This window comes from Gobio gobio (assembly GCF_949357685.1).
Source record: "Gobio gobio genome assembly, chromosome: 3".
NCBI lineage: Eukaryota > Metazoa > Chordata > Actinopteri > Cypriniformes > Gobionidae > Gobio > Gobio gobio.
Genome location: NC_137099.1, coordinates 12,827,798 through 12,841,513, shown reverse-complemented (window position 1 = coordinate 12,841,513; position 13,716 = coordinate 12,827,798). Strand labels below are relative to the sequence as shown.

General features: G+C 37.8%; 1 protein-coding gene across 1 annotated transcript in view; it reads right to left on the bottom strand.

Moving 5' to 3' along the window:
- Window positions 1-1,349: 1,349 nt before the first annotated feature.
- The window catches only part of myo15ab (myosin XVAb), a gene marked incomplete at both ends in the record, with an annotated part of 58,722 nt that continues 46,355 nt past the window's right edge, over window positions 1,350-13,716 (bottom strand). Inside the window, 17 exons of the mRNA XM_079811976.1 lie at window positions 1,350-1,451; window positions 1,531-1,671; window positions 3,400-3,533; window positions 3,653-3,786; window positions 5,202-5,335; window positions 6,568-6,728; window positions 7,594-7,690; window positions 8,117-8,194; window positions 8,713-8,807; window positions 8,916-9,046; window positions 9,156-9,238; window positions 9,358-9,431; window positions 9,524-9,596; window positions 11,147-11,219; window positions 11,339-11,457; window positions 12,893-13,098; window positions 13,301-13,375. Of these exons, the coding sequence (XP_079668102.1) occupies window positions 1,350-1,451; window positions 1,531-1,671; window positions 3,400-3,533; window positions 3,653-3,786; window positions 5,202-5,335; window positions 6,568-6,728; window positions 7,594-7,690; window positions 8,117-8,194; window positions 8,713-8,807; window positions 8,916-9,046; window positions 9,156-9,238; window positions 9,358-9,431; window positions 9,524-9,596; window positions 11,147-11,219; window positions 11,339-11,457; window positions 12,893-13,098; window positions 13,301-13,375 (1,910 nt within the window). The remainder of the gene's footprint in view (window positions 1,452-1,530; window positions 1,672-3,399; window positions 3,534-3,652; window positions 3,787-5,201; window positions 5,336-6,567; window positions 6,729-7,593; window positions 7,691-8,116; window positions 8,195-8,712; window positions 8,808-8,915; window positions 9,047-9,155; window positions 9,239-9,357; window positions 9,432-9,523; window positions 9,597-11,146; window positions 11,220-11,338; window positions 11,458-12,892; window positions 13,099-13,300; window positions 13,376-13,716) is intronic.

The window sequence follows — 13,716 nt, the reverse complement described above, 5'->3', positions numbered from 1 at the left end:
CCCCTTCAGCTATATAAGGCATCTTGTAATGAAAGTATTTCCATATTTATTATTATTATAACAATTTATTTTTATTTTTATAGGAACGTGGAGAGTAGAAAGGAAAGTACGGGTGAGAGTGGGAATGGGATGACCCAGAACAGACTTGAACCTGGGTCCTCAAGATCTTAACAGCTCTTGCATGTCTGGAACATTATTCTATTTTAATAATTATGTTGTAGTATTCAGTTACACAAAAATTCAACACAAAGTGTGCACATCTAGTGGGCAAAAATATTAAAATAATATCCAGTTACAACAACAGCAAAAAATGCATTTAAATATTTTATTATAACAAAAAACTAGAAATTTACATTAAGTCTATGTGCATACAGCTACTAATAAGTGTGATTTATACACACACACACACACACACACACACACACACACACACACACACACACACACACACACACACACACACACACACACACACACACACTTCCTTGTATTAGCTCTACCCCTGAAAAAAAAAATACATCTTTAATCATGGTAAATGTCAGCATTTTTATTTTGCTCAACAACTTTTGTCATAAAAAGGTTATGTAACAAAATAATTGATGTGCAAATGTTGCAAGCCAGTTAAAAACCCATAATGTACAAGAGGTCATTATGTTCCACGGATCTCATCTCAATCTCATTTTGCAGAATGAAAACAAAATAATTTTAAAACAGGCAGTTTATGCAGTTACCAATTTGCTGTATTTTAATCTTATTCTTATTATGTGAACTTCATATTCCAGTTGCTCCAAAATACTGAGAGTGATAGACAATTACAGTAGGACAATTTATACATTTAGGCTATAATCAATACAATTATTTAGAAAACTATAAAAAAAAAAATACAAATTTAACAACCCATAGGTCCCATGTTAGCTAATAGCTAAATATGCATAGTTTGACTGTGAAAAAATGAATTGCACTACCATTTCATTGTTAGTCTATGTGAGAAAATATTACATTCATGCTGTGTTCTCCTGAGTTAAATCTCTCTTCATTCTAACTTGTAAGTGCATGTGTTAATATAAAAACATTTATTCCTTGATTACTTCCACATCTAAGGTATCAAGGAACAATTTTACATGATGTATTTGATCCACAAAAGCAGCAAGGCAAATAATTATCTGTATAAATATATTGCATTCAGTACAAAAATAATGCTTTTCATTCATTGCGTGTGTTCTATACATAACATGTGAACAAATACACATGATTAGTGCAAACATTGCATTAAGAGGTTCGGTGTAGTTATGATGAGATAATCAATAAACAGAAAATTACACATACAGAATGCATGACAGTCCGTTTTGTTACAGCATGGTGATTTCACTGGGTGGCAGTGTCAGCCTCTTCTCTCGCACAGAGAGCATGTTCTCAATGTGCATGGCGATAACCCGACACAGCTCCAGACCCTACAAACCACATATATGGTCATAAACCACTCAGTCACACTTGTCATACACGGTTCTAAAGGGGTTGAATGTGTGTTACCTGTTCCAGCTGTAACTGTGTGACTCTGTGATTGGTTAAGTCTCCTATCAGAATGTCTACATAAGGGTAACTGGATCCAGCGCTGGGCCGCTGTGTGTGAGCTGACTGAACCAGCTTCAGCTGGAACTTCACCTGCACCTCCTGCCAAAAGAAATTTAAAGTGCCCCATTATGATATTTTAAAGGTTCCTATATTGGTTTTGGAGGTCTCCTACAATAGGTTTACACACATCCAAGGTCAAAAACACTTTAATTGTCTCATAATATACATTGCAGCATCACCTAATTTCTCAAGGAGTCTGAAAATGGTTTGTTTTAAGATTCAGGGCCCTATCATACACCCGGAGCGACGCACATGTTTTTTGCTAGTTTCAGCCCGACGCAGTTATCATTTTCACATCCAGCGCCACGCTGTTTAAATAGCAAAAACACTTATGCCCATCTGTTCGCCCATGGGCGTGCTGATCTGAAAACGAAGTGTGTTCAGGCGCATTGTTGGCACGTTGCTATTTGGAGGCAACTGAAAATGCAGTATTTTGTGTGTTATTTAAAGGGCACGTTAGTAATATGCGCCTATAGGAAGGTTCACAACATGCATACACTCTGCTTATTACACACACAGGGACGCGCAGCAGCACACAAACCTTTTTAAATATTAGAAATGTAAAGGATTCCTCTCTGGAGAAGCATTTCCGTTCGCAAATTCCGTCATGTAAATAGCGAATCCGCCATGGCGCAAGTGCAACTGGCTTTTAAAGGGAATGGGAGATGAGACTCTGATTGGTTTATTGCACATTACACCCAAAAAACACACTGGCCATGACTCATTAAGAGACTAGGTGCAACCCTTTTTGACCATGCGCCTGGCGCGCAGACCGTTTTTTCCATTGTTAAACTAGCAAAAGTGGATTTGGACACGCCCTAAGTGCACCTGCGCCATGCGCTTCAGACAATGCGCTCAGATCGTTAAAATAGGGCCCTCAGCCTCTCTACAGTGTTTGAGGGCGGGTCAAAGAAGATTGAGCAGATTGGGAAGCCAATGAAGACCATAGGCTGGCATTACACAAATTTGTTACATTGTAGATACAGTATGTAAACGGAGGTGAGACTGGAATTGCTGATGACTCATTTTGGCAGTTCAGAATCGATTCTATCTTTTAATAGACAATAGCTTTATTTGTTATGCACTTTGATCTTTATCTGTTTGTGAATTTAAAAGATCTGCAAAGTTTTATAGTACACACTGTATGAAAGGGAATATTCGAAAAAGCATAATAGAAGTAGCCTAAAAATCTAGACGCACCCTAGCGGCAGAAAATCTAACGGCAAATCTAATTTTCCTTGCGAGCTGGAAAAACCAAACTCTAGTCAGGCCAATCACATCGTGTATAGAGTCGGTGTGCAGGCTTAACAGAATGACGTCAGAGTTGCGGCGGTTCCACGTGCTACTTGTAAACAAAGAAGCTGGCGAAAAGCGGTCTTTCGAATAAGCTTTGGCCGCGACTCTGGAAGATTTGGAGTTAAGCTTTTCTTTGAGGAAAGAACAAAGAACTGCACTGAAGTCATTCTTAAGTAAGGATGGTGTGTTCTGAGTTTTGCCGACCGAATACGGCGAAAGTTTAATCTATCAACAAGCTCCGCTTCACTTTCTTCAATGCTCTGGTTGGTTGTAGCGCTATCCTATTGCATGCAGAGGGAATTTGAAAGACAACCGTTTGTCCCGCCCCTCGGATTGAGCCCTGCCAATGGTGAGTTCCCAGACCCAACATCTTGATGCGGGTCTGGCTTGTCAGGCTATAATAGAAGCACTTTAACTGGGAAAACTGAAAACATTAGCTTTGGAAGTCTGTGTGTGTGTTGTAATACGCACATGAGTGTCTTTGTGCAGGAAGTGCAGTCCGTTCTGATTGACAGCGAGGATGGATGGTGCAGAGATGTTGCTGTTGCTGCTGCTTTGGATGTAAAAGAAGGACGATCCAAACATGGGAAATGCACACACCAAACCTGAAGTACACACACACACACAAACACAATCTAGCAAACTTGCTTTTTATCATAGTATTATCTGATAATAAAAAGGTGAAAAGTGAATGAGGGTGTTCGGTCTGATGAGAATCAAATACCCAGGAATTGGGATCTGGCCTGGTGAGCGTTCAGGCTTTGGACGGCATGTACATGTTGGGCAACCAGTTGCATCCACTGCTGAGGCCCCTGTCTGCCAAAGATCTCAACTGGGATGTACTCTGTCAACTCATGACTATAGAGAGAGAACATTGAATATACATTGAATATACACTTAAATTGAATATATGTGGTTTTAACTAGAAAAATCCCAAAGGAAGTGCCCTTTTCATAGCAGGACACACACTTATACAGAAAAACAGCACTGTTTAAAAGTTTGGGGTCAGTAAGATTTATATATAAAAATGAAAGTAAAAAAAGAAGGAGAAATTATTACTTTTATTCAGCATGGATGCATAAAACCAAAAGTGACAGTTAAGAAATGTATAATGTTAAAATAAATGTTCAATCAGTTTCAACCAAAATATTAAGCAGCACAACTATTCAAAATTGATAATAATAAGAAATGTTTCTTGAGCACTAAATCAGCATATTAGAATGATTTCTGATGGATCATGTGACACTAAAGACTAAGGATGCTGAAAATCCAGCTTTGATATCACAGGAATAAATTACATTTGTTTTCAAATAGAAAAAAGAATTTCAGATTTAACATTTCTTTAAAAGTTTATTAATATTTCATTTTTTATTGTATTTTATTTTTAATGGGAAAAAAAGTAGCCTTGGTGAGCATAAGATACCTAAAAAACTTTAAACATGAAAAAATCTTACTGACCCCAAACTTTTGTACAGTAGTGTAAAAATTTACACATATGAGACAATTGTTGACTTACAGTAAAAACACAGATCTATAAAAGGAATGTGGGCAGTATAGCTCAGATAGCTTAGGAGCCATTTACACGACACAGTAAAACTTTTTATGTGCTTTGGCCATTCATTTACATAACAATGACATTTTGGAGCCTGAAAACACAAACTTTTGAAAATATGTTTCAAAGTGCAAGTTTTTGAAAACGATACCGTTATCGTCTCCGTGTAAACTACAAAAACACGAATTTATGAAAACGGCGTGTTCAATCTATAGGCATGTGCGAGTACTTGACAACCAAAACAACAACTACAGGACTGCGTTTGTGCTGCTCAAGATTTTATTAACACTTCTCCAGCAAAGTGTAGATGTACTGCATTACAACTACAACTAGCGGAGACGCATTATTAACAAATGCCAAATTCTAACATCGTCAACTAATTCTAATTCTGACTCGCCAACTAGTGGCCTGGCATGCGTAATACAGTGTTTTTAGTTGTTGTCGTGGTGAAAATGGGGTCACTGTTGTCTGTGCGCAAAACTTTTCAAAACCACAAAGGAAAAACTTTTCAATTTTTAAGTACATCCTTGTCGTGTAAACGTACCCTTAGAAGAATTTGATAAATGTTTGAGCTGATACTGAAATTTCTGATTGCAGCAGATATTGATGTTGATTATTTTATATCAGATTCGGATTGTGATTTCCAGACATTATTCATAGGGTGAAAATTAAGTGAAATGTTAGTATATGTAAAAGAAGGACGTCTCAAATTGGAACATACATAGTAGGCGTGTAGAGACTGTCTTTGGCTCTGTGTTGAAGAGCAGCAAGTTTGGCATACTGGTTAAACTGCTGTTCACTGATCTTTCCCTGAGGTACGATATTCAGCAGACCCTTCAGGTAGTCTGGCAGAACCTGTGCAAACACAAAAACACATACAATTACAAAGGAATTATAGGTGCAGGTACATTTTTGTGCACTAGTTGAACATGTCAATAACATTATTCATAAAATGTGTTCCAGCAATTTATTAAATTTACACTACCATTCAAAAGTTCAGGGTTGCATTACTTTTTTTCATGATTTATTTGAAATAGAAATAAAAGAGTACAAAAGATAAAAGAGTACCAGCAAGAATGAAAGGAAAGGTGTACAGTAGTGAGACCAGCGATGTTGTATGGTTTGGAGACAGTGGCACTGAGGAAAAGACAGGAGGATTTGCTAGAGGTAGCAGACTTGAAGATGTTGAGGTTCTCTTTGGGAGTGACGAGGATGAATAGGATCAAGAATGAGTACATCAGAGGGACAGCACATGTGAGATGTTTTGGAGACAAAGTTAGAGAGGCCAGGTTGAGATGGTTTGGACATGTTCAGAGGAGGGAGAGTGAATATATCGGTAAAAGGATGCTGAGGGTAGAGCTGCCAGGCGGGAGGTCGAGAGGAAGACCAAAGAGGAGGTTTATGGATGTAGTGAAGGAGGACATGAAGGTAGTCGGTCTGAGAGAAGAGGATGCAGGGGATAGGGCTCGATGGAGGCAGATGATTCGCTGTGGAGACCCCTGAAGGGAACAGCCGAAAGGAAAAAGAAGATTTGAAATAGAAATACTGTATTTGCAGAATTAGAAATGTCTTTACTTTCACTTTTGATCAATTTAATGCATTCTTGCTGAATAAAAGTATTATTATATATATTCTTTTGAACGGTAATGTAATTCTGCGTTCACGCCATGTTGTAATTACTGTAATTACGAGATGACAACACGTGATGTTCTCGGAATCATGCGTTTCAATGGCAACACTATCAACACCAAAATTAATCTGCAGCGGTCAGGTGGTACATGTCAACGCTTCTAGTACGAAAAAGTTCTATGAGGACATGAAAGCTTTTTACTAATTGTAATCTTATAATAACGGTAATTCCGACATGGCGTTCCGCACCCTAATGTACATTTTCTTAACACTGCGTCCTGGCAGAGATGCAATGCCTGGATGTTTCTAGAATCAGCAATTTTTCTGTCTTCACTGAAATCCAAATACTCTCAATATGAACATGGAAGAGACAGGATTGCTGGTTTGATGTTTTAGTGCATTGCAGCTGGTTAGGACACATGTGAGTAATGGCATATTATAAGACAGAAATGTCGTGCCTGGTTATAGTGCATGGTGACACAGAGCTCGTTGTCAAACTTGAGCGGATGGGCCCAGATGACTCGTCTGAACCAGAAGCTGTAGTTGGTATCAATTTGCTCCGCTTCTGTTGCGATGTCTAATATGTACTCTCGCTTATTGAGGGGCCGCACATTCTGACCTGTGTGACATCAAAAATATATGAGTGAATAAATCTGGAAGGGTATGTTTGGAATGGCATACTAATAATGCTATTTATTTTTTAAAGTATGCATAGTTATATTGTGCACAGTACAGAACATACAATTTCGGTAACACTTTACAATAAGGTTAACATTAGTTAACTACATTAGTTAACATGAACTAATAATGAACTGCACTTATAAAGCATTTATTTACACCTTATCTTTGTTAATGTTAATTTCAACATTTACTAATGCATTATTAAAATCTTGTTAACATTAGTTAATGCACTGTGAACTAACATTAACAAACCATAAACAGCTGTATTTTTATGAACTAATGTTAACAAAGATGAACTAATGCTGAACAGAGGTGTTGTTCATGGTTAGTTAATGTTAACTAATGCATTAACTAATGTTAACTAATACAACCTTATTGTAAAGTGTTACCACAATTTCTTGTATAGAATACTTGATGCTCTTGACTTGACCTTTCATTTCCAGTTTGACTAAACATTCAGAAGTAAAAGCAGCAGTCATTTTTTAATATGTCCTTCCTGACTCATTATTTGTTCTGATCAAATTGACCAATTGCTGAATTAAAAATGCAAGATGAGGTCATGAAATAATGAAGAATACTAGTTTTTAAAAGTTTTTCTTTTGTATACTGCGTACATTGCATTACATACTAATTTATATGTGTAAATACATGTGCACCACCCATGTGATAACAGAGCACGTGTTCTAACCACTTAACCACACGATGCAGTATACAGTATATAGTGTGAAATATTCAGTGAACAGTTCGCTAGTATTCCACTCTGAACATAGCCTTATAGACGTGCAAGGACATCAATCTGGTACCTCTGTTGGTGACAATGAAAATTGTGTACTCATCCATTGCCTCCAGCCTTTGTAACGCCATCTCATAACACAACTCCTCTATGACATCCAGTGCCACCTGCACACACAACAGATCAACATCTATCTTAAAGGGATTGTTCACCCACAAATGAAAATTAGAAGCTAGATATTTTACTTTATAATGTGTTAAATATGGATATTTTTCGCTTCACTTCAGAAGGCCTTTATTAACCCCCTGAAGCCGTGTGGAGTACTTTTATAATGGATGGATGCACTTTTTTGGGCTTCAAATTTTGGGATGCCATTCACTGCTATTATAAAGCTTGGATTAGCCAGGACATTTTTAATATAACTCTGATTGTATTCGTCTGAAAGAAGAATGCCATATACACCTAGGATGGCTTGAGGGTGAGAAAATCATGGGGTAATTTTCATTTTTGCGTGAACTATCCCTTTAAGTTAACTTACAAATATAATCACATGCAATAAATGGCATTAACTGTCAACAAGAAAAGAGACATACGGAGCAGGTTTTGATCTTCAAATGTCTCTCAATTCCTCCTGGAAATAGAAACAGCTGCCGCTTCGAACTTCGACCAGCCTGAAAGCACATTCATGAACATAATTACATTGTAATTCATATCACATACACTACTGATCAACAGATGTTAAGAATTTTTTATGTTTTTACGAGCAATCTCTTTTGCTCACCAAGACTGCATTCATTTGATCAAAAATACAGTAATATTGTGAAATATTATTACAATTTAAAATAACTGTTTTCTATTTTAATGTATTTTAAAATGTAATTTATTCCTGTGATGTCAAAGCTGTATTTTAGCATCATTACTCCAGTCTTCAGTGTCACATGATCCTTCAGAAATTATTCTAATATGCTGATATGCTGCTCAAGAACATTTCTTGTTATTATCAATGTTGAAAACAGCTGTGCTGCTTAATATTTTTTTAGGATTCTTTGATTAATATAAAGCTCAAAATAACATTTATTTGAAATATATATTTTTTGTAACAATGAAAAAATCTTTACAGCCACTTTTGATCAATTTAATGCGTCTTTCTTGAATAAAATTATGAATTATGTGTAAAATGGTTATTGACCATTATGGCTTTGAGCTCCATACTACTGGGGTAAACACTCCTGCCACCAAACTGAAAGGTCTTTCTCAGATTCTGCTCACAAGCTTTAGCAATTCCTGGAGATGACACATTAAATAATGTTAGATCATCATGCTTCATAAAAACTTTATTTTAATTTAGAGACTAACGTAAGTTAAAAGTGTATATGTGTGATGTATGATTACCATGAAAAAGCACTTCAGGACTTCTGCAGACGTCTCGTAGGAACTTGAGTAAGAATGGTTTGAGCACTTCAGAGCAGCGGTAAAAAGAAGTCAGAACGTAGAGCAAGCGCCAGCCTTTCTGACAGCTGTCACTGCAACACAACACAACCAAACACTCACACACAGACCAATAAACCTTCTTAAGGCTGAACACAGATTCGTATCAAACAAGCAAATAAACAAAAAACGGTATTATCTCACGGTTTAGAGCTGGTATTGGCTGTAATCTGTTTGAGGACTTGACAGTAGGCCTCATCCTTCATCAGTCCATATTCACCCGTTAACTACAAAAACAATGATGCATTTGAGTAAAATCAAAGCTAAAATGTAAACATATCAAACACAACTGGGGGCCTATGAGCCCTTTGGGTTACAGTACAGCTGATGCGAGGTTGTGTTTTACCTTTAGGAAAGTGCAAACCACAAACTGCTCTGATTGGCCCCTAAGTGGATGATCTCCCATGAACTTCATTATGGCTACACACAAACCAAACCCAGACAGAAAAACATTTTCAGATATGAAGCATAAAAAAAAATACACAGTGGCTGTGATTTATCTCTCATCTCACCTAGGAAAATTTCAGAAGCAACCCGGTTCATGTTGGGGTCAGTGAAGTCTATGAGGGACTCTAGGATAGGGTTCTGGAGAAAACGAGAGATCAGCAGTTTTATATGTATGTGGGTGTGTGTTTGTGCTTTACATACTATACATTTTTATATGTATACTACTGTTCAAAAATTGGGGGATGGTAAGATTTATAAATGGTTTTTGAAAGAACTCTCTTATGCTCACCAAGCCATTTTTTTTAAATAAAAAAGACAGCAAAAAAAGTAACACTGTGAAATATTACTACAAATACATCATTTGTTCCTGTTATAGTAAAGCTGAAACTTCAGCATCATTCCTCCAGTTTCACATGATCCTTCAGAAATCATTCTAATATGCTGTTTTGGTGCTTAAGAAACATTTTTTATGATAATAACAATTGAGCTGCATAATATTTGGAAACTGTAATACATTCTTTTCAATCTTTTTCAAATGATTAGCATTTATTTTAAACAGAAATCTTGTAATATTATAAATGTCTTTCCAGTCACTTTTGATCAATTTAATGCCACCTTGCTAATATTGACCCCAAACTTTTGAACTGTATATGTATATGCATATGCATTTGCACATGTACAGTTGTGGTCAGAATTATTGGCACCCCTGGTAAATATGATCAAAGATGGCTGTAAAAATAAATCTGCAATGTTTATCCTTTTGATCTTTCATTTAAAAAATGTGCGAAAATCTAACCTTTCATTGAAGTAAAATAATTGAAAGTGGGGGGTAAATCACAGGAAATTCCAAAACAAAACACGTTGGCCATAATTATTGGCATAATTTTATTAAATACTTTTTGCAACCCCCTTTTGCCAACAGCTTTGAGTAGTCTTCTATAATGCCTGATGAGTTTGGAGAACACCTGACAAGAGATCAGAGACGACTCCTTCATACAGAATCTCTCCAGAGCCTTCAGATTCCCAGCTCTTCTCTTCAGTTCACCCCACTCATTCTCTATTGGGTTCAGATAAGGGAACTGGGATGGTCATGGCAGAAGCTTCATTTTGTGCTCAGTGACACATTTGTGTGTTGATTTCGATGCTTGTTTTGGATCATTGTCCTGATGAAAGATCCAACCACCATTTCTAGCAGAGGCCGTCAGGTTTAGATTTTTTATCTATTGGTATTTGCTAGAATCCATGATACAGTACCATGTACCTGAACAAGATGTCCAAGACCTCCAGCAAAAAAATAGGCCCACAACAGTATTTTTAACCATGGGCATGGTGTACTTTTTATCCCTGTTTGCACCAAGCACATCTGGTGGGTTTTCTGCCAAAAAGCTCTTTTTTTAGTTTCATCTGACCACATTTTAGGGGTGCCAATAATTATGGCCAACGTGTTTTGGAGAAAAGCATTTATTTAAAAATGTGATTTACCCCCCAGTTTCAATTCTTTTACTTCAATGAAAGGTTAGATTTTTGCACATTTTTAAATAAAAGATCAAAAGGATAAACAATGCAGATTTATTTTTACAGCCAGCTTTGATCATATTTACCAGGGATGCCAATAATTCTGACCACAACCCTAAATGTATTTACTGTATATGTTTATGTACTGTATGTATGCATAGTGGACGCAGTACCTTGCTGAATTTCACCATCTCTGCGGGGTCTTTGTTTCCTTTACCTTTTTTGGACTTATCTCTGAACGAATCACTAGAAAAAAAAAGAAAAAAAAATACAACATCTGGACTAAATGGACTTAGCTGTTTTTGAGTGACTTTGAATAAATAGCAAGATCTTTTGTATCATAATAGCAGTGGCCACGCTTTTACCTCTTGTTTCCATTTGACGTTCTGAAATATTTCTTGCCAAACTCCACCATGTTGTACTGGCTGTCCAAAATAATGTTGCCCTCAACTTCAGAGTCACCAAAATCCCCAAAACCATCAGACTAGCAATCACAAAACAGACATACAAATGAGTACATAATATTAGTAATGTACTATCAGATATTTTCTGTGCATTTCCAACTCCAATATCTACAAGCGTAATTTTACTAACATCTGTGGTAAAATTCAAATTTTTTATTTTCAAAGACTGAGAAAATATTTAATAGTGCATAAAATAGAAGTTTAATTTGAGCACTTTTATTGTTGCCTCATTTGCTAACATTAAATAATGACATATAATACACCGATCATTCATAACATTATGACCTATTATTGTGTTTTGCCCCTAACAGTTTGCTGCCAAAACAGCCCTGACCCGTCGAGTTATGGACTCCACTAGACCCCTGAAAGTATGTTGTGGTATCTGGCACCAAGATGTTAGCAGCAGATCCTTTAAGTCCTGTAAGTTGCGAGGTGGGGCCTTCATGGATCGTACTTGTTTGTTCAGCACATCCCACAGATGCTCTATTGGATTGAGATCTGGGGAATTTGGAGGCGAAGTCAACACCTCAAACTGTCTGCAACAATGCTTAGGTAGGTGGTACGTGTCAAAGTAACATCCACATGGATGACAGGACCCAAGGTTTCCCAGCAGAACATTGCCCAAAGCATCACACTGCCTCCAACGGCTTGCCTTCTTCCCATAGTGCATCCTGGTGCCAAGTGTTCCCAGGTGAGGGACACACAGGCACCCGGCCATCCAAGTGATGTAAAAGAAAACGTGAGTCATCAGACCAGGCCACCTTCTTCCATTGCTCCGTGGTCCAGTTCTGATGCTCACGTGCCCACTGGTGGTGCTTTCGGCAGTTAACAGGGGTCAGCATGGGCACCCTGACTGGTCTGTGGCTATGCAGATCCAAAAGCAACAAACTCCGATGCACTGTGTATTCTGACCCTTTTCTATCAGAACCAGCATTAACTTCTTGAGCAATTTGAACTACTGTAGCTCGTCTGTTTGATCGGACCACACGGACCAGCCTTCGCTTCCCACATGCATCAATGAGCATTGGACGCCCATGATCCTGTTGCGGGTTCACCACTGATCCTTCCTTGCACCACTTTTGATAGATACTGACCACTGCTGACCGGGAACACCCCACAAGAGCTGCAGTTTTGGAGGTGCTCTGACCCGGTCGTCTATCCATCACAATTTGGCCCTTGTCAAACTCGCTCAAATCCTTACACTTGCCCATTTTTCCTGCTTCTAGCACATCAACTTTGAGGACAAAATGTTCACTTGCTGCCTAATATATCCCACCCACTAACAGGTGCAGTGATGAAGAGATACTCAGTGTTATTCACTTCACCTGTCAGTGGTCATAATGTTATGCGTAATCGGTGTATATTGGCATTATATCAGCTATCAAACACCTTGTCAGAGGGATATCAGCATCAGCATTTGTATATACTACATGGAGAGGTATAGTGTTTATTTACCTCTAGTGACGGGTCTAGTTCATGTGCAGCCGCAGTGGAGGCCACAGCGAGAGCGATAGCTCCTGATGCTGCCATTCGACCCTGTCTATCTCTCGGCTCTTCTCCTCTCTCTGCCGGGAGACTCAGGAAATCAGGAGCAGCTACAGGAACCACACAATCCAAGGGGAACGCTCCACTCCGACCCTGCACTGCCCCAAACCTCCAGCCTGAAAAAAAATCATTAATTTGTTAATAACAGCTTATTAATTCTGTATTCCACTTTTTTATCATCTTATAAAATAAATGGAATTAATAATTATCTATTTTCATCATGTGACAAAACATATCTAATTTCATGTTTAGTTACACAATTTAAAGCATCCTATAAACAAAATAATATATAAAAAGGTCATATGTTAAATGTCAGACCGAAATCTGGTGTGCCTCTCTTTAGCTCCTCGAGGTAAACAACCTTTTTCTTCACCACACAGCCGTAACTCTGACCTGAAACACAAATGTACATGCACACCATGAAAATGTCACAGTTCTTCCTCTAAAATGCATGCACAGCTGATCATGCACTGTACGGGACCCCCACAGCCCCCCTCATGGATTTCTTGGTGTATCAAGGACAAGCCTTTCCCAAGGTTAACTGAATGCAAATATTTTGAGCTCCATTCTAAAATCTTTCCCTGCAGAGTCATTTCCTGATCTTTACTGACTCATCACTAAACAAATCACTGTATACAAAAAGCTTGGAGTCTACTGTTAAAAAATGTGGGCTCTTGTGCTGACAAAGGCTGCATTTATTTAATCAAAAATACAGCAAAAACTGCAAAAATGTG